The following is a 26630-nucleotide window of genomic DNA, read 5'->3' as shown; positions in this document are numbered from 1 at the left end:
GTGTGTGTGTGTGTGTGTGTGTGGACTTCTTGGTTCATTATCTACCTTCCTACCAGCAAAACGTTGCAAGCCCACTGAGCTTACACACACATACACACACATACATGCACACGCATCCAGGTGGCCGAGATTCACTGAGTGTGTGCGCATGGGCGACTTGTACATGAAAAAGTGCTTGAAGGACTGAAGGGTACTTCTTTTTTTTTTTTTTAGATGGACCAAAAGTGAAAAAGCTGCGGGAGACTCTACACACACGCATACACACACACACAGTGTATTATTATGCAGAGAATCAGCGGGCTGTCATGACAACTGATCAATGAAAGTATTCCATTTGGCTGACCATCTTTCTCTGTGTGCGAGCGCACTGTTTTTCCCCGGGAATGAGGGAGCAGTAATGCCCTGTGAAATGCTGACAGCACCACAAACCACTCCACTAGGGCCACTAGACTACGACTAGACAGTGTCAGCATTTAAGTCTAACTGACTGGATTTACAATACTTTTGTTCCAGTTTATGTGAGGACAGGCAAGGGAAAAAGATCCCTCTTTCTGCCCTTCAGATGAAACACCCTCTAGTCTGCCTAAAATTATGAAAATATAATTACAAAATTCACGTCTTCAGGAGATGTTTTCTGCCCACTTATACACGCTCCCACACTGACATTTTTTTACTCATGAATGTTTGATATCTTTCTTCCTATAGAAAACCCAGAGTAAATACATGGAAAATATGCAAAAGATAGCTTCCATAACAGTGTTTGTGAAGGTTGTGAGGTGTTGATTGAGGTGCTATGACTGTCATCATGTTGTACACACACAGAGGTGATCATATTTGGACAAAAGGGGAGAGTGCTAAGATGTCAGCAACTTTACCCATCCAGATACATCCATTTAAAGTATTTAAAGTAACCTGCTAATTAGCAATATGTAACAAACGAATCAAATACTCATGGTTTGTTGTTGGAACTCCAGATAAAAGTTTCTGTTACTGAGATTGCCTCTTGGGAAATCAGAAGACAGTGCAGTGAAAGATGGGCGAATAAGAGATATTGTTGCAGAAATAGTTCTATCATTTGAGTTTTGATTGTGAATTTGAAGATCATAAAGTTGAAATCATCAGTAAGAGTTTAGTCTTTTAATGTCTTGCAAGTTTTTAAAAAAAATAGTGTTTAAAAGAAGGATCAAATCGAAGTATCAACCGTGGTCAAATAATAATTTTGATGCATCTATTCTGATCACCTTTTGAACAGGTAAGTTGACTCATCTCCGGAAAACTTTGTTTAATAAAAAAGTTAAAAGCCTACTTTGTGTTGGGGTCTCCTGTACAGAACCTCTCTGGAAGGCAAACGTCTGCTACATAATGAAGAGCTGACAATCATTTTAAGATAAGTAAAACTCTAGTGTGAAACCTGCAAGATATTTTTTAAGGTGCTCTGGGAAGGAACTGGGTTCCATGAAAAGAACAAAAAGATTTCTTTCCAGTAAACAAAATTAAATATCATGTACTGTGTTGGTATTTGGCATATATTTGAAAACATTACTTGAGAAGACAGAAATGCTACAAGGACACATGGTCATAAGAATATGGACAACAGTGAAGATTTGTGTCCTTCACTTTTTTCCCTTAGCCTTTCATTCTAACCTTACCTATCATTTATCGTCTGACTCCTCCCTTTTCCTTCTCTACCCTCCCCTGAGCCACGCCTCAACAATCTCTGTGTATCCATTATTAACAGCCAAGTTGAAAAGATGCAGAGATTAAGGTCCATACCCGAAGCCTTGGAAACTGCTAAGCAAAGACTCACAGCCTTGGCCAGCTGATTGAAGATGTACAACAGAGAGATAGAAGGCAGGAGAATGAACCAGTTGTTCTCCACAGAATGAGCCAAGGTGTACTCTCAGTGGCAGGGGAACAATATGAGAACAGCATCACCAAGGCTGGAGACGGAGCAATACTTCTCCCTGATGGGAGAAGGACACGACCCGTAACAACAATGCTCAGTGGCTAGTGGATCTAAGAGCAGACCACAGCAACCTCCCTGAACAGAGTCCAGTAACCATCACAGTGGGAGACATCCAAGAAAGGGTCTCCAGTATGAAGAATTGGACAGCACCAGGCCCTGACATGGTTCACACCTACTGGCTGAAGAAGCTGACTGCACTCCATGAGTGTCTGGCAGCACAGATGAACCAGCTGCTAGTTGACGAGAGACACCCGGAATGGCTAACCGAAGGCCAGACAGACCTGATCTTCAAGGACCCCCAAAGGGACCGCTCCCATCCAACTACCGACCAATAACCTGCCTTAGTACCACATGGACGCTCCTGTCAGGCATCATAGCAGCCGAGCTAACAGAAGGCAACATTGCAGACATAGAGGACAGTTACAAGCACCTGGGGATCCCACAGGCAAATTGGAACCATGAAGAGGCTGCTAGGAAAGCTGCAACCACCAAGTAGCTGCAGAGGGTCAGGCAAGTCCTGAGGAGTCAGCTGAACGGTAAGAACAAGATCCGGGCTATCAACACCTACGCCCTGCTGGTGATCAGGTACCCTGCTGGGGTAATAAGCTGGCCAAAGGAGGCGATAGAAGCCAGTGACATCAAGACCAGGAAGCTCCTGATCATGCATGGAGGGGTTCACCCTGAAGCTATATGCTAAGCGGAACGAAGGAGGCCGGGGACTGGTGAGTGTCAGCACCACAGTCCAGAATGAGACAGCCAACGTCCATGAATACATCAGGAGGATGGCTCCAACCGACTCCGTGCTCAGTGAATTCCTCAGGCAGCAGAAACTCAAGAAAGAGGAGGAAGAGGAGGAACCATCATGGAAGGACAGGCCCCTGCACGGTATGTACCACCAGCAGATAGATGAAGTGGCTGACATCCAGAAATTCTACCAGTGGCTGGACAAAGCTGGACTGAAAGACAGCACAGAGGCACTAATCATGGCAGCACACAACTCTGAGCACAAGATCCATAGAGGCTGCGGTCTACCACACTAGGCAAGATGTGTGTGTGTGTACACACAGAAGCAATATAGCACCCCTAAAAGTGACCAATCTTGCTAGTTTGTGTGCATCAACATGCCATCACAAGGAATTCAGAGCGTAGCAAAACACAGACAACGGAGGCTCAAATATGTGCACTCGCTACACACACAGAGAAATGCACGTATTCACACAAACACTGAAACCCCCATGCATATTTACAAAAGGGGACATGTTCATTGATCTAGAAGTGATTCTAAGTTAAAACAACTACAAAGGACTAAAAAGAACAACCATGCTCTGACGGGTGTGTAAAAGCATGATGTTAATATCTGTGTCTATACCTTTGTCCATCTACATATTTGTGTGTGTATGTGCACGCAAGTGAGTGTGTGTCTAAGTCTACTTGATTCTGTTAAGTCCCTCCAGGTGAGCATTCTGCGTGTGTGCTCCAGTGTGGGTCTCAGTATGTGTGCATGCTCTCAGGCAGTACCAGTTCAGGTCACTGACTCTTGCTATTTAATGTTAAAGTTCTGGCTGTATTGTTGTCTGTGTGCATTTGTAGATTCTTGAAAGAAGAGACCCAAAATCGATTCAATTCTTGGTTCTTGTGCATCAACGAGTATGTTCTTTCCAGCCAATGAATCTAGCATTGCATCGTGCTATCCTAGTATGAATCTTAACAGTGTTCCCTTACTTTTGTATTCTAGGTGAAAGCCTGCTGCCACCACACTGATGTCACTTTGAAAGTGAAGAAGGAGCTGATTGGATGTTGAGTTGAGGAGAGCAGGAGCTGTTGTCCCTGAAAAAACACAAAAAATAAAGATATCATAGACCAGGTGAATGATTAGAAAAAGCATTAAAGTTTGAGGAATATAATATTAGATATACAGGAAGGAACCCCTTTCTACGTAATGGTGCCTCTTTTTCAGCAAGACTTAGACTATAAGTCTTATTTAAATCCCAGGACCAGCTGGGAAATTATGTGCAGAGAAGGTGAACAACCCCTCACCCTCCATGGATAGCTAGCATTTTAGTGTCCTTATGTGAAGCGGCCTTATATGCCCAGTGAAGCTGCTCAGTGGTCAACACCAGATCACTGTGGTTATAGTGGGTAGCTCCCCGGTGTGCCTTCCTTAGAAGGGCGCAGTCAGTTGTGTGTGGGTGGGTGTGTGCGTTGCCCTATGGGCAACATGTTTTATGTGTGATAGCTGTGTGACAGGTATGTGCTTGGGGCAGGTCACAGGGGAAACTCTGCAGGGAAATCATAAAAGGTTAGATCATTCTTTATCCCTGCCTGTCTTCTTTCTATCCCTTTTTTATTTTCCTTTTCCTCCACCTTCAGTCTCATGGTGACACTCTTCTTACTGACTGCTTAGAATTGGAAGAATTCTGTGTCTTAAAAAGATTTATTCTTTATTTAAGATATATATCATATTTTTGGTATTACAACTCATCCATCACAGCTCTCCGGTGTATGCCATATGTGTGTGTATCTATAGTTTAAGAGCTGCCATATCTAATTCATCATAGATCTTGTGTGTTTGTGTGTGTGTGTATCCATAGTTTAGAAGCTGTCATCTCTCATCCATCATAGGACATTGTTTGCATGTGTGTCTGTGCATAACTTAATGCATTTAGGTGCATGTGTGAGCATGCTGTCTTACCAGAAAATGACCCTAATTTGGGAGCTGTCATGTCTCCTCCATCGTAGATCTCCAGAGAGTCCCAGTTGTGCTCAGTAGCAAATGTCATTACTTGGATCTAAATAGCCAACAATGATAATAAATGAACACAACAGCCAACAGCTTCCTCCAAAATTAGTGTATATCCAATAGACTATGCATTTATATTTAAGTGTATATATATCTGTACCTGAATCCCAGCCCCTTCACTGACATGAATCCTCCACAGACAATTGAGACTGTTTGGGTAGGGTTCAGGATAGCCAGGAGACAGTATTGTCCCGCGACGTTCAGTCAAATTACCACTGCAGGGAACTAGAATGAAGACATAAAATCCACAATTCTTGGCAAAACATTATAACTAAATGCCAACAGATGGGGCAGGATATTGGAATATGGCTCTTCGTTCCTAAAAAAACACAATATGGTCTTCAAATTATAACAACAGCGAGCCAGACAGGAAAAATAGGAAAACAAACACTTTTTATGGCATAAACTGAGGTGAAAGTTGAGGCTTTTTACAAAAAACACAGCTCTCAACAGGAACCCTAGAGTTCACATGGATGCATTTAGTTTTAGAATTAAACTTCAATCATTACTCTCATTAACTAGTACAAGATGCTTCACAGAAAGGACTAATTACTCAAGGCCTTTTTTCATCTGCGTTTTCATCAGTGCTCTCTGGGGATTTTAAATGTCATCAGCGAAGTATCCCAGAATGCACTGCATGCCAACGAGTATGACATTGATGGTGAAGAGCTTAGGCTTAATGCTGCTGTTTGTTTCAGAGGACAGCTGTTAAGTTGTTTTGTTAATTTTTTCTGTTTTTTTTTTTCAGGTAGTCCTTCAGTCTTTCTCTTATCCAGATTTTGCATTAATACTTAATAATACTCAAGTCTGCACAGACCTGTTCAGGGATCTAAGGTCCTGCTTGCTGGGTGACATCAAGCAGTCATACTGATGACTCTCACCCTGGCTCTCAAAATGACAGTTGGCAATGTTTACAGTCATGCCAGGGAAAACAGATATATCTCCCTTTGGTTATCTATTGTTATCTCCTTTGTTGTGTTTCAAATGTGATCTCATTCTTACTGGAAGATAAAACTGGATCATTGATTTGAAAGAGATATTGTTTTGCTGTCAGTCTGTCTGATGGTTAAAGTCAAACTACGTGTGGCCTTTGGGGTCCTTTGCACAGTTATCCAAAATTATAAACAACTGGGGACTTTTTTGATGCTTAAGACAATTTTTAGTCTTACCTATACAAGTTGGTGTTGTTGTGTTCCACTGCGCAAGGGCACCTGGTACCGCCTGGCACCGAATCGCATTGGATCCCTTTAATAGATATCCTGGATTGCACTCAAACCGAACCACAGAGCCCACTGAGAACTCTGAACTAATCCGCCTGCCATACCGAGGCTCAGGTACTGAACTGCACTGGCTGTCACTGGTCCGAGGGACAGCTACAATAATGAGAGGAATTACATGATTCAAGATGAGGAAAGACGGGATATAAACATATGAGCAGGGAGACTTTGAAGTTAATCTTGAATTGAACATATGTTATTGTGTTTAAGTGAACACATGTCAAACACAGAGAGAATTACCTTGGTAGACAAAGTGAAAGCCTCTAGCTGATTGGCCACTTTTAGCATTGAACCGGAGCATGATTTGATTGGAAGTTGCCAATGGCAGCGTCTCTCCTGAGAAAAAAACAAAACAAAACACATACATCACAATGATTTCAAAATGAATTTTAATCCAAAAACGTTTTTGTAGAAGCTTTAAAAGTAGAAGACAACAGCAACAACATACAGCTCCTTTTTAAACCTACATGTGCTACAAAGATACAGACTCTCAGTTCCACAAACATTCACTGTGCATTTAAGTATATGTTAAGTGCCTATATATTTAAGAGTACCAGCTTCCATTCATAACTCAGCAATAAGCAGGGTTTTTCATTCTTTTTCGCTTTTTGGTAAAATATGTGCCTCACAAGAATTAAAATACAAAACAAAGACGCACACACACGTGCACACACCATCTCAGCAGGCATACACAAACAAAGATTTATATGCACACACATACGCAGGCAAATGAAGTAACAGTGATAAATGGGTAAAACATGGCCTGGTGTGGCTGACATTTAGAACCATCATTAGCAGCACGGGGATCAGGATGTGTGTGCGTATGTGTAAGTCTGGTATGTGTGTATGTGAGTTAATATGTTTGTGAGTCAGGGAAATCAGTCAGTTAGGTGGAACAATGTGCTACAAAGCTGTTTGCCCCCTTTTTTCTTGTGTATGCGTGTGTGTGCGTGTGTGCACATGTGAATGCGTGCGTGAGTAACGGGTAATGATGCGGATAACATTATTTTGTAAAGCGTGGTATGTTTCATTCGTTTTCAGCCAAAAAAAAAAAAAAAAAAAAACCTCAACGCAAAAAACCCAAATGAACTTCAAGGTATGAGTCATTCATTCTATATATACCATTACCAATTAAATTAGACGGGTTGTATTTATCAGAAAAAAGGCAGCTACATCCAGTCAACACACATAAGTCTCACTGATCTATGAGCACAAAAAAGCAAAAATGTAAGCTCGTTTGTCTTTTTATCAAACTTTAAACCACTCCACTATTATAAGGAACTTTACTCGTAGTTGTAGTTACATTGTTTACTAAACACAGTCATTTTCTTCCCTTATAATTCTACAAACAAAAGGAGGTAGCAAAAGTGGGGGAGAAAAAGAATAAACACAAGAAAGAAAATATTCTGAAAGTTATGATTTTGACATAAAGGAACTAAACGTCACTTCTAAGGGGATTCCCCTGCAGCGTGCCTCCAGGCCATAACACACGAAATTCACACAAAAGTTAAACTCTGAGGCGATGCCTTCGCACTTTACCAGCAACGATGTTAATCATTATATTTTTTTTTATTTATTTAACAAATTATTATTAATATCCTTTCATCTAGATCAAATTAGTCATATCTTTCTATTTCCATCCATCTGTATTACTGTGTAAAGACTCAAAACATTGGCAAGCTGGGGTGACTCAAAGTTGGAAGATAAGAAAACCCATGGAGAATTCTGTTAAGGAGTATCAGTGCTACTGTATGTTGTATGGCCCCAGTGAGACGCTTTCCACTGCTGATTTCCTCTTGTAAAGATAACCCGTAATGGATTTTCACCAAATACATCACTGTCAAATCAATTGTGATAACGACCACTGGTGCTGTGTTCTACAGCCCCCCAGAGCTGCTTTCTTACAGAAGATTTCATTATTTTTCTCTTTCGAAAACAGCTCAACAGTGCAAAAAAAAGGAAAAAAAGGAAAATTGTAGGTGGGGCAGCTTTTCAAAAGTATAATATCATGCATATATAAGTGAAAAAACAATAAAATAACAGTTTCTTTGATGACAATATAATATTAAAAAAAATATAAAAACTGCATTCCTCAGGCTGCGTCTGGCTGTTTCTGGCACTAGAGTTGATCAACAGACTCACCTGAATGTGAACCAGCCAGGGAGCTGAGCAATCGGGCGTTGTCATTGGGTCCATCAAACAGTTCCACTGAGTCATTCATTGCTGTTTGGAAGACAGCAAACTGACCAAACACCACTGGACAAAAAAAACCAAAAAAAAAAAAAACAGACAAATAAAAACAAATTGGGACAAATGATTATTTCAAAATTTGAACAAGTCTTCTGTGCTTTGATTACAAGACTGACTGTAAGCAGTTTTGTAATTATGCACTTACCGAACTGAGGCGACACTGTGATGTAATAGGAGCAAGTCTGTTTTGTCGTGTAGTTTAAAGGATAGTTTGGAGACAAAACGACCCCTTCAGATCCACCGTACTGTCCTCCGCATGGCGCTGTGCACAGAAGGTGATTATTAGAAGCTTTTCATTTAATAGATTTTAGAATGTTATTTAGATATTTTACAACTACAGCACAATAGCCACATGTTTTATAAAGTAGCAAATAAACACATTATTTGAAAATATGCATACCAAAGTACACAAAACCAGGGTATTCTAAATTAAATGAACTCACACTGATGCACACAAATTTTGATTGTTGCAAATTGTGGAGATACTACTGCACAATTAAAAGTGTGCACGTAGCTGCAGTTCTTGGACATATAAAAACCATATTATTAAAGAACAGTAGATACCGAAAGGACGTAGAATACCAACCCAATACTAATTATTCATCCAACCTGTTGTTTAGCCCAAACAGGTCACCAATCAATCACAAGGTCAACACAGAGAAACAGACAACGACATACAGCTAGAGTCACCCGCTAAACTAACATGCAAAGAGCAGGAGGAAGTCCACGGAGGCACATGAGAACTTACAAACTCGGCACAGAATCTGACTGAGAGGTTTAAACCGGGAGCCTTTTTGCTGTAAGGTGACAGTGCTAAGTACTACACCAACATGCTGTCCCCAATATTAATTAATTTGATGTTAAAAAGACACAGATGCAACTTAGTATGCAGGACTTGGCATTGGTATGTAATATGATACGGTGGTGGTCATATTCATAGCGATGATTCAGGTCTGAAATCCTGTCTCACAGAACATTTGATCAGTGCAGCAGTAACCCCTTGCTCACTTGCATTAATGAAGTTGAGCCCTTCAGGCTCACAGCAGTCTGCTAACATTTGGTATTAACTATATATCCAAACAAATGTGTTTGCGATGCTCTCCATAATATTTCTGCATAAGCTCCACCTGCTACTTTGTAAAATGATTTTAGTAGGAGTCTTAATCAAGGTTGATTAAGACTCCTAGAACCTCTACAACGACGTTAGATCAAACATGTAAATGTATGAGTAATGCAGAACTACATAATATTTATCAATTCAAGTGTGATAAATGTTTTTGAATCTTATTGTCTTGAGTAGGGATGGGTACCGGTGTCCGGTGCCATGATGGCACCGGTTCTGACATAAACGGTAGTAACCAGACCGAAAAGCAGCGCACATTTCGGTGCTTTATTTCGGTGCTTTTTTTTCCTGAGCTGTGATACACTTTAGATTCTAGCCAATCATTTTACGTTTCCGAGGATAGTAGGCGGGGCCAGGTACGTACGTTCTGTTAAAGCAGAGCTACAGATTAAAAATGCCCAAGGCGAAGCGGTTAAAAGTCTGGCTGTACTTCATAGCAAAATATGCAAACTCAGCAGCCTGCAACAAGTGCTTTAAGCTGATACTGTGATACTGTCAAAGGAGGTAACACCTCAAATCCGATGAAACACCTGGCGACGCATAGCGTTTTTTTTAAAAGCCCAGAAATGCGCCGTATTTGATAGCTTGCTGCGAGACCTCACACCGAGCACATCTACTGGGGGTGGGTTGCCTGTTATGCAACATCCCCCAAAAACACGAAGAGGAGAGTCCTGGCCCCTAGCCCTGCCAGTGTAGCAGAAATGATGACGGATGATGATGGCAGCAGCAGCCGTTCTTCTCTGCGTGAGTAGGCTAACCACGTTATTACATTAATGCATGTAAGGTGAACTAGCAAACATCATCATAGCTACATGCTGCTGTCTTCTTGTTTGATGGCAGATACTCCCTTCACCCTGGCTAAAAAGGCTAAAATGACCAAAGAAAAAGTGGAAAACAGTTAAACATGAGAGGTTTAGGACAAAGTTTGTGTTTTTTCCATTGTTTAAGCACTGCTTCCAGCCAAGAGTGATACCATATATGCCCCATAGCTGCAGAAAAGGCTAACATTGTTATATTTTTACAAAAAACAGCTGAACATGAGAGGTTTTTGGACCAATTTTGTGTTCTCCATTCTTTAAGCACCGGTTTGAGCACCGTTTGAGCACCGGCACCGTTTCAAAAGTACCGATTTGGCACCGGTATCGGATAAAACCTAAACGATACCCATCCCTAGTCTTGAGAGTAATCACTGTTCCAAAATGTATATAAAAGGCAGTCCTAGGCACTATGAAATAAATTACTCCCTGAGTACATTCAGATTCTGCTAGGTAAGACTTACAGTGGAGCTATGCCATTACTTGGCTCACAGAATCATATTTTAGGATGGTTCATTAGTTAACAGCACATTTAAATACTGTTAACTGGAAACTGTCCATTCATTATAGGATGTTTGCTTGTTTGTGTTGGTTCCATAACAGACTGGAAATCTGCTTAATGGATAAAATTCTCACACGGTGTCATGACCTTATATAATATAAATAAATATAGACAAAGATAAACATAGCCATCATTTAGAGTACAGAACAGTGAGTTTTTGTTCAGTGACATGTTGTTGTACTCATCTATTGCACATTGTACGCATATTTTTTATGCGTACAATGTGCACAAAGTTTAAATGTTGCGAGCCATTTAAAGGTTTAGAAGGTTTATACTCGCAACCAAGTGCAGGAATGTCTATATTTTGGTGCTCTTTTATTTTTTTATTTCTTATCAAGTGTACTTTTCTTTCAATCTCCAGAGTGGCAGGAAAAAATCCCGTGGATAAGGTGAAAAGGAAACACTCACCTCGCCCTCATTACTATCACTGAGCAAAGCCCTCAACACCCAGTGGAACTGTGGAACTGCTCAGTGGTCAACAGATCAAAGTCTGTTTGTTCTGGACAGTCTCCAGGAGTGACACTGTGCGAGTGTGATCAGTAACATATCGAAAAAGCACACGTTGACTATCAGTAGCAATTATCTGAAAAAACTAAATATCAAAATAAAAAAAAATGTACCCTAACTTGCAGAAACAAATGCCCTTACATATCCTTAACATCAAGGGTCAGCGTAGCCTCATTGTTCCACTTCAATCTGTTTTTAAGATACAAAGAAAAATAAGATAAAAAACTTGAATGCGTTAGTGTAACTTTAACGCTCTAGGTTACTGATTAGAAGGTCAGGGTTTAAAGCCCCAACACTTCCAAACTCCTACACTGAGCCTGTGAGAAAAGCCCTTAGGCCTATCTGCTCCAGGGGCAACATATCATAGCTGACCCTGGACTTTAATCTGAGGCTCTTAACAAGCTGGGATATGCAGGGGAAAAAATATCACTATACTGTAATACACGTGAAAATAAAAGCATCCTCTTCTGCTCCACTGCTACTCTACAACTAAGGTAACAACATTTCAAGGAACATTTGGCATTAGTGGCCAAACAGTTTCATCCGCTTTGCTGCTTCAGTTATTTAGGGACATAATGTTGCAATAAAGCGTACAGATTTTAGCCATGTCTCTTTTTCATTTTTTTCCCTGTTCCTGGGAGCACTGCCCATTACAAAAGAAGCTGGCAAGCATATCATTACTCTAATCTCTTGCGTTTTTTTTCTCTTTTCTTCTTCTTCTTCTTTTTAATCCAACTGACTGCAATTGGCTCCAAAGTTGTTTAGTTTAGCAGAAAACTTGTGTTGTCCCCAAATATCACTTGGGCCGTTGTGGCTCCAAGGCTTTGTTATATAATGTAAACGTCTTCTGATATCTATCTGGGCATGTGCATTTGTGTATGAGAGTGTGTATGTATGATATTCACTTAGGACAGAGCGGAATATATAGGAAATCTCATTTTTCATCTCATCATTAAATGTGGGAAATTGGTAAAATATACATATATTTTTTAAAAAGTGATGTCTCCACTTAACGGAGTAAAAAACAATCAACGACACTGTGGATTCTTTGGGAAAAAAAGCCTCACGCATTTACCCATAAACAACACATCCCATGGCACTATGAAGCATTAAGTGTGATGCAGCAGCAACACTTGGTGGCTATATATCACATTAAAAACAATTCAGGAGAGGGCTATAACAAAGAGCCACATGTTCTTTCATAAGTGAGACCAAAGTTCTGGTGCACCCTCTTCAAAGTAGTTAGTTCCTCTTGACAACAACACAGCGGGATAAAAACTTTAGTGGCTGAATTTATGTGGTGCTGTGCAAGAGCACAGTGTGGGATCTCCTGTATTAGTGTAGTGCAGTTTCAAAAATAGCCTATTAATCCATACCACCAATGCATGACCCACAAGAAACACACCTAACAGTAGCTTGTTCCATCTTTTTGCACCCCCAAGGGAGCTGCAAACCTTTTGCGAAAACAGCATGTGGGTGTGCAGACATTTATATTGCAGGTTAGGTCAGCAGAGGTCATTGACATTTGTGTAAGTGTCTCTGAATGTGTGCGTGCATGTGTGTGCACAAAAAAAACAGCAGCAACTAGCAAATCTGTCAGTGTCACCTTCCCCGGCACACGCACACACTCACCATGTAAGTCTTATCCCTTCCCTTCTCACCTTGTCCGGCCTCTGCTCTTCTCGTCTTGCTATGGTGTGTATCACTTTGGCTTAGTCCCAATGTGCACCCACAATATCAGCTGTGATCCCTAGTGGACTATAATTAGCGTCACCTCCGTGCTTGTTGAAAGTGTGAGAGCATGGGAGTGCAAAGGTTATAAGGACAGCCTGAGAACTGGGCCAGCACTCTGTGAATTAATATACTGCCTGGGTTAGAGGTCCATCTGTGAAACTAAGAAGTGACACTAAGGGTGTGGGTTCATATGTGGTTTCATAAAACTGTCTGATAGTAATTTAAAACACAGTATCATGTTAGCCTAAACGTTGTTAGTTGGTAGCCCCTCTAATGTTATTTTTCTTTCCCCTTTTGGATGATTTTGAACATCCACTTCAACAGCCCCTTGAGGATAATTCCCTCAAGCAAAGATTTCAGCATTTCAGTCTTGCGAAAACTGTGGGCTCAAAAATTCCACCAGAGAGCCCTGAAGCACTTTCCGATTTCTCAGTAGTACAGCCTTGAGCCCTCAAGGACTTATCTGCAACATATGTCATAGTCTTTGAGTCCATGTGTGGACATTAAGACTCACTCGGTAAAACTGATTTACATCCTAAGAAAATAAATACAACAAAACTTGGTTTCTACTTCTTTGCTAGACAGTTGCTGTACTCCCACCTACTCATCCTCCACCTCCTCCCCACTCATATCCCTCTCTACTTTCTTCCTGTTTCCTAAAGCATCATAGTAATCATGCTCTTTCTTTCTTCTATTGATTGATACTTTCTGGATTGATTTTTGTTGTGCTGTAGCATTCAAACCCTCAGGTCTAGAGGTCTTGTCTTGATCTACCCACAATCTCCCAGTGGTGCTGCTCTAGGCTCAGGTGTCAGCCTTATCAAAAGCCTTCACACACACACACACATGCGCTTTGATCATTCACACCCTCTGTCTCTCTCTCTCTCACACACACACACACAAATAAATGCAAAAGATGCTATGCAAGTCACTCTCTTTCTCTCACACATCTACGAGCTTTGATCATCAACACACACACACACACACACACACACAACACTCTTGTAGTACTTTCTGCGTCTCATTTTCCCTTTTCTCTCATACAAATATAAAGACACACAAACACACACATACAGGCACAGCAGGGCTCATGGTGGCAGCAGGAGTACAGGAAAGAGTTTTGAAATGTCCTAAACTTTTAAAGTTGGGTTGCAGTTCATCCAGTAAGTGTTTTTTGGAACCATAAACACAGCCGCTGCTGTCACTTCAACATTTCAAGAAAAGGATTCATTTGTCAACAGCGTAATAACCACAGTTCTTGAGCACAACATATACACAACAGAATCCATTATTTATACTATGAAGCACAATGAGAATGAAATCCATGAAAACTTCAGGAAAAAAAATGGTTATGCCATTTGCTTTGCATGTCTTGCACATTTCAAATGTCTTTATCTAATGACATTTTTTCTCATAGAAAGTAGCAGTAAAATGAAAGTAGTAAAGTATATGTAAGTCTATAACCCTTTTTATAGAAACGGAATGATTAATACAATATAAGACTTTCTCTGTATTCCCTGTACTACCTCGGATCCGGATTTATCATTTTCACCTTGAAGTTGCAGACATAAAAAACATACTAAGATCCAAAAAGCCAACATGAAAAGTCCTTTTAGACTTATACCTGCTACTCGCAATATGTTCTCTGGATCAAGTCAACAAGCATGTGCCCTGAACACCAGGAGCACTGGCAGCAAATGCGAGCGTGAATTAACATGGGCAGAATCCACCGAGAAAGCGTGAAATTACCGGTGCTCACTTGGCAAATTCGGTATAATGCACCATGCTACAGCACTCATTCCACCAGTATAACAATTTTAGTCTTTTCATACTTGTCAAGAGATATGCTGCTTTCATTCACCTTTTCATTCCAGTCAGTTCTTGTCTACAATATATTAGGTAATATTTAGTTCTTTAAGTATTGACACTGACCATAAACTCAATATTTCCTCCAGATGTTTTAAATTAAAAGCTCGCCAGGAACAGGAAGCATTATGCCCTATTAGCTCTCTGTAAGGCTTTTAATTGTCCTTCTTCCTTCTTCTGCAGACACAACACATTAACTGTGTTTACAGATAGCACTCGGAAAAAGTTCAGAAGGAATTTTGGATCCTTCTTTCTCCCAGAACTGCTTCATAAGAGCCATATTTATAACCTGCTGGGTGCGAATGGCTCTAAGAGGTTATGATGCATTTCTATTCGATTTAGATCTGGGTCACTTCAATACCAAATATCCTTTGATTAAAATAATTCAGTAAAAGACTTAGTTCTTAGATTTTCTAAGCTTTAACTGAGCTTCCACTGGTTGACAGTCACCCTCACACTATCCCGTAACTTATTTTGATAAAAGCATTTCGCCACAGTGATTCTTTTACAAGTTTACATAATGGCATGCAGTGCTGCTTTTACACTGTAGAGAGTTTTGCACTTTGTTTTTTCTAAATAATTCAACCTTGGCTTATAGTCAAGAAAAGTTGTCACTGAAAAGTTCTGATATTTGGTAATACATTTTTGGAGCACAAAAATATAACTCATCTGCTGATGAGTAATGTAACTTCCAGCTTTTCTACCTTGAATCTAAATACCTTTTATTGATTTCATTTGAATGACTATTTCTTGCCTGAATGTCAACATTGAATAATGTACTTAGTATGGACTTTGTTTGTCTCCTCTATGATCAGTGCTTCTTATGCATAATTCTGCAGGGATCGCTTACTTTTTCTACCACTCTATATGCACGCGTGGTACGATTTTTTGGGGTATGTGTGTACCCATGTGTTCGTTCATGCTGTGTGCGTTTGTAAGGAAACTGCCTCTAGGCGGCACTCTATTATAGCTATGTCACTCTCTCACTTTACCTCTGTGTCTCTTCTCTCACATAAACACACATACACACATGTGGTCTTACACACAACCCTATCAACAGTCACGGAGAATTCCTTCTTTCTCGCACCAGCTCTTAGTTACCATGGAAACCAATAAAAGAGCGGTTTGAGATGGGAGGTGTTTGTATGTGTGTCTAAGAGTGTGTGCGTGCGTGCATGTGTGAGAGAGAGAGAAGGCAAGAAGAGGCAAGAGAGCTAGAGAGAAATTGTGAGAGAAACATACAGAGCAAATCAGACACAGACAGAGGAGGTAGGAGGAAAGTAAAATAAGAAAGACAGAGGATGAAAAAATCTTGAAGAGAGATACAGGGGAGAGTGAGAAGTAGTTACAGAGAAAAAAGCAAAGGAAAGGAGTAGAAGGGAGATGAGTGAGGGGGATGAAAGGGAGAAAAAAGGAGACGGAGGGAGTGTAAGTGGAGATGTATTATTTAAAGAGGTCTCACCCTGTCTAATGAGTTTGGTCTAAAAGCCCCAGGAGCTGCCCAAAGATAGAGAGACAGACAGAGAGACAGAGCAACTTCCCTAACTATGCGGTGAGAAAATTCAATGTGCAATCAGAGCTGAGGGAGCAAAGGCGAAAGACTGCAGAGTGGGATTTAGTCAAATCGTTCTGCTTTGACTATATGAATTGTTTATAATGTAGGTAATGACAATCTCAGGAGATCTAACCATTTATTGGGATCACTGAAAGGGCAGGAACTAAACTGACTTGCATTTAGGAAACTCTCATCCAGAGAGCAGGCCTGATATTACTGAAATAGTGTTAACAATAGGGCTGCCACAAACGATTATTTTGATAGTCGACTAGTCACCGATTATTTTTGCGATTAGTCGACTAATCAGATCATGCATCCATTGGATGTAAAACGTACAGCTTATTGCACCAGCATGCATCTGCTCTTATATAACTGTCATTAGCTTACAGCTTTAAGTGTTTAAGGTATGTGCTAACTAAAAATAAAGACAAGATGATAGTTTATTGAATTTAAATGAAATTTGCAGATTGTTTCGGTGAAGTTTAATAAACTCGGCCATCTGCTCCTTGCTATCTAAAATATAACAGGACACTGGAGTATATTCTCGAGCATCTCACACTTCTGATAATCAGTTGTCTGCTTGACGTTTATTCAGCTGTGTAAAAACTATAACTTTAATTTCAGCCAAACCGATTTACTCAGGAACAAATAAAATACTGAAAAAAGCCAAACAATAACATTTTTAAGTTATCTAAGTGACTTATATATATCATGTTTAACCTGAGTAGCAAAAGACGGCGGTGGGTTTGAAAACGATTTGCCGGGAGTCCAGTGTTCTCACCGGTTATAGTGTGCCTTCATCCCCAGCTAGCTATCGAGCTGGTGGGTAACAGGTGTCTCCGAAAACGTCGGAGCGCTTTTGAAAATATGTGGTGTCTTGATAAACTGAGCAGATATTTGAGGTTTACACAGCTACATTCTCACCTGAAAATATGTTAAACGTTTATTTTGTGACCCAGAAAGAATAATAAGAGTAATATTAAAACTAAATAGCTTCGGGGTTTAACGGCAGCTGGCATCCTTGTACATGCAGTGCTGCCATCTTCTGTTTCAGTCCATTATTACACTGTTAAATCCTACTACTTATTCCTGCGTCTGTTGGGATCTTACAAAGCTTCAAACGACGCATCGACTATTAAATTAGTCGTCGACGATTTTGATAGTCGACGTAATCGTGACTAGTCGACTAATCGTGGCAGCCCTAGTTAACAATAATAAAGTTTAAAAGGTAAAAGTAAAAGAAAACATATACACATGTATATGTGTATATATGTAAATACATGTGTATATGTATATGTGTATATACACATGTGTATATGTTGCACACTTTGTGTGTGTGCTTGTGTGTGTGTGTGTGTATAAGTAACTTAGTTACCAGATAGACTATTTTATTTTTTATTTTATTGATTAAATTATGGTCTTACTGTATAGTAAAACATTAACCTGTGTAACAATACCTGGGCAAAAGGTTGGGGTTGGTCTGCTAAATCTGCTAAGTGGCATTATTACCTTGAAATAAAGTCGATGAAGGAGAGGATGAAATAAAATGACTTGATAACCTCTTATTCTTGCTCTTTTTTTGTTTTTTTTTTGCTTTTCTCAAATACCTACTATGAGTGCAATTATCCCATTCTTATTCTCTCACACCCCTGAATGCCTGTGACTGTCTCCCAGACATTATTAAACAGAGCTTTCACAGGAGACTTTTCAAAGTAGGAATATGTGCTTTATGTCTATGTGCCCATAACCATTTTTAATTCTTATCTCCTTGCTCTGTGGCTTATCTGAATTTTTTACCCACATGGCATTAGTCAGATATGCCTCTCTCACATACACAAACCCATATACACCATGAATGGCACTCTGGCAGGTGTCGTTTCATTGCTTCTCTGAGCTGTCAATCACACAGACAGCTCAGTCCCCAATCCCTGACTGCTTTGATAACGCACGCACGCACGCACGCACACACACACACACACACACACACACACACACACGTAAAGACAACAACTACACTTAAATCCAGATCTGGGAATGGGAAGTGGGGGATTGGGGTTTTTTGAATGTGGTTGGTCCTGTAAATAAATAATGAAGCAATATAATCAGCTGCCAGTGTCCCTTGTCCCAAGGACAGACTTTCATTCCACTGTCTTTAACAAGGTTTCAGACTGCAAGCCTTATTCTGTTCTGTTCACAAACTAGTTCCCTTCCCCCTAAGCTCAGAAGATCTTCAGAGTACAATAAGTCCTAAAATCACAAGCTGCAATCCAATCCAAGACAGTGGTGTTAAAGTCCAGTCCTCCACAGAACAAAAGTTTCTCTGGAGAGGCAGTTAAAATATGTTAGCTAGTTGGCACTGAATAAAAAGCATGATTCAAACATTACAAAACAATGGAGTGAGTTGCCAAATATATATGGTGGAGTTGTCCAAATAAAGTCTATGATTTTGAAAGACTGGACCTATCATTCTTCAGGAAGGAAGCTCGATGGCTAAAGCGAGATATACAACCTACAGTGTTGCTACTAGATAGTGTATAACAATGACCAAGATTCATATGAAATTTAGATAATACAGAGAAAATCTTCATAAAGTTCATGTTATTTAAATAAACAGGGGAAAAATAGAGAGAGAGAGTGGAAAAGCAAGGTCCCAATTTGGGATCAAACAGAGAACACAGTGTGCAGTTTCACCTCTGAGTTACCAGATTTCTAATAAATATTCACTGTAACAATAATATTATGGTACAGCAATACGCACAAGGTTGTATTTCCTGATGCGTCACTCCTACCTTTACATGATGGCAGTGCCTTGTTCCACACTGGCTTTCCATCTGGACCCATGACACAGGTGATGGTATCTTCACCTGCTATTGTGTAGCCATGGTGACAGCTGTAGGAGACCTGAGATCCCAATTTATAGTCGTACCCTGTCCGACTGGCATTCATAACATTACCGGGATCAAAACAGGCTTCCCTTGGTTTTTCTGTTGAGAGGGAAAGTGTCTGTATGAGTAGAGTAGCCTAATAGTTTTTATTACAAAATAAAAATTGTATTTACTTTCTTAGATTTTTTTTGCAAACTTATAACAGTACAACAACCTGCGGTACAGAAAAGGCAGTGTAACAATGAGAATTATGATACTGTTAGGAAATACATTAATCAATTTTCTATTAGAATGTAAATAAAGTTTCAGAGCTGTACATTTCTACAATATGCATAAATCTTTATAGTCCAGCATTTCGAATTACAATATGTCCTCCCATATAAAAGGGCAAATAACCCCCAACAAAACAAAACAAAAAGAGCAAACAAGAAGAAGAATGAGATGGCGATAAAGTAGTAAAAGACAAATAGTGGTCAAACAGTGTCTTGGATCTTTATGACTTGGAGCTGGACCAGCTTGTTTGTGTTTCTGTGATCAGCCAATAAGAATGAGATATTATGCCTGAGAAAGGAAATGGGCAGGATGACAGAGAAGGGTGGAGGGCAAGATAGAAGTGAAACAGAGAGATCATTAAGGCTGGATTTTAATTAGAAAGATGGCAGATGAAAGGTAGTGAATAATGACAAAAGTACAGAAGTGTAAGGTAGTGTGATGAGACCAACAACAGAATAGGTGATGGTCTTTTTAAAAACTAGACATAAATAGGATAAAGGAATCAAGAAGAAAAGGGGATTTATAAAATTTGCCAGAGCAGATCTAGTCTCTACTCAGCTGAACAACTAAGTACTGTATTGACTATAAGCGTTAAATCACCCCTAGTCAAGCCAAACCAGGATAAGTCACAATCACTTGAAGTAAACAACTCATCGGCTGGCAAGGAGCACCGTGTTCGGCTGATAAACAAAAACAAAAAATAAAACAAACCACAAAAACTTCTCCTGTATGAAGGGATTAATAAGAATAGGCAGATTAAATTTGATCCAGTCTGCACACTAAACAATCCTGCATCGACTTTTTAATCATTACACCCAATGCAAGCACATTATCGTTTTTACATTCACCGTTTTGCATTTCAATGTGCAGAAACAGTCATAAAATACCTTTTATTTGCTAGAAACCTACATTGATTTGCCTTGTTCTTTTCAACCTCATTAGGCCTATACTGAGATGCTATTTTGAAAGTGAATGTTATTGATACGAGTTGTATTTACTATTTCTACTATTACACTCAAAACTATGCTCCTGCTGCTTGCACACTACTGTTACTAACACTATCCTGTATACCACTAATATGTATCACTTTTACTAAAATCAGTACTTCTACCATCACCACAACATTTCTTTTATTGCTGATAATTACGTAATAATTCAGTAATGGGATAGTTTCAAACAGTTGTAATCACTAAAGAATTAATCATAAGCTGTTTAAATCTATTTAATGTTGCCGAATGTAAAGTACACCTGGACATGTCAAGCCAAAAGTTTTTTGGTTTAATTACCTCTATATTCGATGGCGAATCCAGACATGCCCAGCGAGGCATCCGATCTGAATGCAAGGAAGAGACTGTTATCACTGCTCTCTATCCGCTCTGGGGCCTGGTTGCCTTGGAGACTTGCTAGTAGAGGCCCATTAGAGTCTTCACCCTCATAGATGTGCAGGAAGTCGTAACTTGGCTCCATGTTAAAACTGGGTATAAAAAAAAAAATTAAAAAAAAATCTTAGACCTAAAAAATACTTATTGGTAAGTTTGTTGGTAGTTTTCAAAGTGTCCAAACAATTAACACAGAACTGTACGTTCAGTTAGGTATGTGTGCCATTTAATTGCTGACAGTTTGAGCTATCTCCATTGTAATCGTCAACTCATCTCCTTGCTTTCTTTTTGAGATGTTTGATGTTTTATGGATATTTGTCACTCTGTTAAAACGAAGACAGAAATATTTGACCGAAAACGTAAATAACTTAAGACATTCAGAAAAATAGGAAACTGTTGCAACAGCAGTCTTATCATTAGGTTAGTCATCCTGTTGTCACACTTTGAAAGAGGACAACATGTACTGTAACATTTATGGTCGAAGCACGCGTATGTAGAGTTGGATGTCTCGAGACCGGTCTCGAAACCACTTTTAGGTGATCTTGGTCTTGTCTTGGTGCGTCTGTCCTCTCAGTAAGCGAGTGAGACAGTAGACAGCGGTGAGGAGGGCTGTGCGAGTGCATCGCAAAAACACATAAATATGCCTGTGACCCGTAAACGATGCAGCATCTGGCTGCAGTTTAAAGACTTTTTTGTCTCAGTCTCAGTCTTGGTCTTGTCTCGACTTTGTCTTGACTCGGTCTGCTTTGGTCTTGGTCTTGTCTTGGTCTCGATACCCTCTAGTCTTGGTATTGTCTTGGTCTTGGTTTAGGCGGTCTTGACTACAAGTCTACGTGTGTGTGTGTGTATAGTAGCTCGTTCTCTCACAGATGGATAGACTGTGAATCAGTTGGTTGGAAGTGTGTGTCTGTGTAAGAGTTTGTGTGTCCAGTCATAGCAAGGAAACATGAAGAGAAAGAGATGGAGAGAGACTGTTTGACATTAAGGGCAGCGATACTGCAAAAGTAGCAGAAAAGTACTTTTCTGTTTGACTTTTCAGCACTATAATGAGCTATAGAAAGATCTTTAGATTTTTAAGTCTCACAAAACATATATAAACTTTTGTTTTGTGAGACTTAAAAATTTGACTTGGTGAGGAAAAAGAAAAGAAAATCACGGATAAACTATTTGACATACAGTGGCTTGCAAAAGGATTTGGCCCCCTTGAACCTTTCCACATTTTGTCACATTACAGCCACAAAAATGAATCTTATTGGAATTCCACGTGAAAGACCAATACAAAGTGGTGTACACGTGAGAAGTGGAACGAAAATCATACATGATTCCAAACATTTTTTACAAATAAATAACTGCAAAGTGGGGTGTGCGTAATTATTCAGTCCCCTTTGGTCTGAGTGCAGTCAGTTGCCCATAGACATTGCCTGATGAGTGCCAATGACTAAATAGAGTGCACCTGTGTGTAATCTAATGTCAGTACAAATACAGCTGCTCTGTGATGGACTCAGAGGTTGTCTAAGAGAATATTAGGAGCAACAACACCATGAAGTCCAAAGAACACACCAGACAAGTCAGGGATAAAGTTATTGAGAAATTTAAAGCAGGCTTAGGCTACAAAAAGATTTCCCAAGCCTTGAACATCTCACGGAGCACTGTTCAAGCGATCATTCAGAAATGGAAGGAGTATGGCACAACTGTAAACCTACCAAGACAAGGCCGTCCACTTAAACTCACAGGCCGAACAAGGAGAGCGCTGATCAGAAATGCAGCCAAGAGGCCCATGGTGACTCTGGACGAGCTGCAGAGATCTACAGCTCAGGTGGGGGAATCTGTCCATAAGACAACTATTAGTCGTGCACTGCACAAAGTTGGCCTTTATGGAAGAGTGGCAAGAAGAAAGCCATTGTTAACAGAAAACCATAAGAAGTCCCGTTTGCAGTTTGCCACAAGCCATGTGGGGGACACAGCAAACATGTGGAAGAAGGTGCTCTGGTCAAAAGAGACCAAAATTGAACTTTTTGGCCAAAATGCAAAACGCTATGTGTGGCGGAAAACTAACACTGCACATCACTCTGAACACACCATCCCCACTGTCAAATATGGTGGTGGCAGCATCATGCTCTGGGGGCGCTTCTCTTAAGCAGGGACAGGGAAGCTGGTCAGAGTTGATGGTAAGATGGATGGAGCCTAATACAGGACAATCTTGGAAGAAAACCTCTTGGAGTCTGCAAAAGACTTGAGACTGGGGCGGAGGTTCACCTTCCAGCAGGACAACGACCCTAAACATGAAGCCAGGGCAACAATGGAATGGTTTAAAACAAAACATATCTATGTGTTAGAATGGCCCCGTCAAAGTCCAGATCTAAATCCAATCGAGAATCTGTGGCAAGATCTGAAAACTGCTGTTCACAAACGCTGTCCATCAAATCTGACTGAGCTGGAGCTGTTTTGCAAAGAAGAATGGGCAAGGATTTCAGTCTCTAGATGTGCAAAGCTGGTAGAGACAAACCCTAAAAGACTGGCAGCTGTAATTGCAGCAAAAGGTGGTTCTACAAAGTATTGACTCAGGGGGCTGAATAATTACGCACACCCCACTTTTCAGTTATTTATTTGTAAAAAATGTTTGGAATCATGTATGATTTTCGCTCCACTTCTCACGTGTACACCACTTTGTATTGGTCTTTCACGTGGAATTCCAATAAAATTGATTCATGTTTGTGGCTGTAATGTGACAAAATGTGGGAAAGTTCAAGGGGGCCGAATACTTTTGCAAGCCACTGCTAAAACAGGCGTCAAGTTTCCCACTGCAAAATTAGTTATTGAAAATACACATTAATAATGTGGTATGCAAAAATTACCAAAGTTAAAATGAGTGCAATGAATGTTTCAGTTTAAGGCCTGTTTTGTGTCTGGTATAAAATGAGATTAACTACACCCAGACCCCATTTGCACTGACGGAGCTTTAAATGGTCTTTACTAATACCTTTTGCATTAGTAATACACGTGGGTGTAAATGCTAAAGAAACTAAGTGTGATAAAACTAAAACTCGCTGAAAAGAAATGGCACAACATTATTACCCTACAAACCACAACAGTAAAACTAGAGTATATTAAGATCTGGATGAAAAATCAGGGAAAATGACATAAAATTGAGAGAGTAGACTGTTATGAAATGAATTACACATTTTAAAATATATTGTAATGACATGGAAATGAAATGAATACGGATGTGTTTTGTTTTAAAATGACTCCAAATAGCCTGTAAATTTAAAACATACATAAAATATAATTTTAGGTTATTTTACAAATGAAATAAGATTTCAGGCTGATACCTTTTAAAACAGCTACAAAAGAAAGTTCACTTGGATGTGGACGCTCAGATAATGACATCTCAAAACTAGGTTTGTCTTGACTGGAGAAACACATTGTGATTAAATTCAAAGGCTGATCGGGAAGTCATTACTAACTGGGTCATTTTGTAGTCTATTCAAGCTAAGCTTAGAAATAACAGTTAAATTTAAACAAATCATGAAAAATATGATACACAACATTCAGAAAACAACCAATATCAATACAACTTAATTAGAAGTAAAATAAAACTGCCTCACTGTTACAACAGAAGGGAATTATCTCTCAAGCTTAAAAACATGAAGCAAAAATTGGGTCATTTTTTCTCCTTTGGCAATCTGGAGAAAGTCCGCTTTGCTTTTATCTCTTTTGCTACATTTGAAGCTCAAGTCTTCACTTTTGCTTTAGTCATAAGCCGCTAACCACTGTGACTTGTAAAATATTTACCACCGAGGCACAAGCAGAACTCGAAATGTAAATAAACACTGCCCTATTACCAAAAAACAAAACATTAAATGGTTGGAAATTCCTTTTATTCACACAGCAATTTCAAGGCAAGAATAGTATCTGTAATCTCACTGCATCAAGTTTAGTGTGTTTGTCTGAAAAAGATCATTCTAATTTCTTTTTGCATGCAGTCACAGTACTTTTCAATATAGATATAATACAAATAGATATATTTGTATAGTGATGTATTCAATGTTGCACTGATATATACATTAGATCATTAGATACTGTTAATTTAGAATACCTTGTTCCTATGTGTAGGACATTATCAAAATGGTCACAGTGATGAAACATAAAAGACTAAAAAGATTTAGGGTCAGATTTATTAACAATCCCAGCTATGTGAAATTTGTGACTGAAAAGCATGCACGCAGGTAGGAATTATAGAAATGGCTAAGGTTCGACACATGCAATTTATTGCAAATTGCACTGTATTTCACACGCAATAAAAGCATGTGTTATTATGATCGATAGTTGGCGCTAAAAGCCTCAATTTATTCGGGATGCCGGGGGAAAATGTCAGAATGAGCATGTAATTGGAAGCGTTGGATGCAAAAAGCTATGAACGTGGTGCCAAAATGTTGCATCTGTCTTGACATCTGTCTCTTTGCACAGTCTTCGCCCTGACATGTTAACAGTGACACACTGGAGTGAGGGAAGAGGAGAATCCCAATTCAAAAGGCCTACAAATACATATTGGAAGCCAAATTAGCTTTTATAGTGAATGATGGGCAGTGTTTCAGCCTTTTAGTCCCATTTCTCCACAAAGATTCTTCAAAGATAAAAAAGTATCTGTAATTTTTTCCTTTTAGCAGAGAAACAAGCAGAGCAGCTTTTTTGGACTTCTACCTTGTTGTTATCAGGTCTCTTAAACACCACATTCAAACATCTGTCAAAATGAAGCAATCACTGGGATTTAGATTCAGACATATCTAATGACTGAATCTTACAATATCCAATTACGGGCTATGTGCACATTTATGCAAATGGAACATTAACAATTGCTTCATTGATATATGTATGGGTCAGAATTTGGCAGTAAATAACTGCATTCTTCTGAAAATCATACATGTCAAAAGTTACAGATTTCAGTTTTAGCTTTATTTTGTGGATTAGCTTGTAATAGATTAGACAAAGTTATCAGCGGAGTTAACAATAATATGTAACAGAAGACTATATCAAAAACATACTGATTCTCCACCAGCTGCCTCTTTTTAATTTGATGCCATTCTGCTTCCAGAAGGAAACATGTGCACAGTCCTAAACTTTAACTATTTTAGTTAACATATTATTCATCCCTTCATTGGGGATGCTCTTGGTAGAATGTAGATTAGTCAAAAACGATCTGTACACATCTTTGTACACTGTTTTGAAAACGCATTAGATGACAATGGAAAAAAAGGCTAGATATCTAAACTGTTATGGACTAGGTAATATGTTAGAAATGAATAGATGCTGCATCATTTTGTGGAAATGGAAATGATCGACCATCAAAGTGCTTAATTCAAAGACACCCCAAAATCTGAGTGAAAAAATGACCCGGCAAGCTAGTCCATTTTGCAGAGATTTCATTGCAGTAACTCAAAATGGTACTCAGTAGTTTGTATGGGCCGCACTTGCGCTTGTATGCATGCCTAACACCAGGTCATGCTCCTAATGGGTCGACACATAGTATCCATGGGCTCTCCTGCCAGATCTGGACCAGGGCATCACTGAGTTTCTGGAAAACATGAGGTCCAGTAGAAAATGTGGGGCCCTCAGCCATCCTCATGATGTCTTTTCAGAT

The 26630-nt window shown here is 39.6% G+C and overlaps 1 protein-coding gene and 1 pseudogene across 1 annotated transcript in view; one reads left to right on the top strand and one right to left on the bottom strand.

Moving 5' to 3' along the window:
• The window catches only part of LOC147338873 (CUB and sushi domain-containing protein 1-like), a 451030-nt gene that overhangs the window by 64496 nt on the left and 359904 nt on the right, over positions 1–26630 (bottom strand). The window contains exons 31-39 of the mRNA XM_086285727.1: positions 20900–21087; positions 19245–19439; positions 8439–8555; positions 8186–8299; positions 6284–6379; positions 5936–6139; positions 4867–4991; positions 4659–4755; positions 3689–3793 (exon numbers count right to left, since the gene is read on the bottom strand). Coding sequence (XP_086141853.1) covers positions 3689–3793; positions 4659–4755; positions 4867–4991; positions 5936–6139; positions 6284–6379; positions 8186–8299; positions 8439–8555; positions 19245–19439; positions 20900–21087 — 1241 coding nt within the window. The remainder of the gene's footprint in view (positions 1–3688; positions 3794–4658; positions 4756–4866; positions 4992–5935; positions 6140–6283; positions 6380–8185; positions 8300–8438; positions 8556–19244; positions 19440–20899; positions 21088–26630) is intronic.
• LOC147338876 (uncharacterized) lies at positions 2223–3006 on the top strand (annotated as a pseudogene).

This window comes from Aulonocara sp. 'chitande type north' Nkhata Bay, linkage group LG1 (assembly GCF_057382095.1).
Source record: "Aulonocara sp. 'chitande type north' Nkhata Bay isolate Kocher_YH1m ecotype deep benthic linkage group LG1, A_spYH_male_GT1.1, whole genome shotgun sequence".
Classification (NCBI taxonomy): domain Eukaryota; kingdom Metazoa; phylum Chordata; class Actinopteri; order Cichliformes; family Cichlidae; genus Aulonocara; species Aulonocara sp. 'chitande type north' Nkhata Bay.
This window is presented reverse-complemented; position numbering and strand designations above follow the sequence as displayed.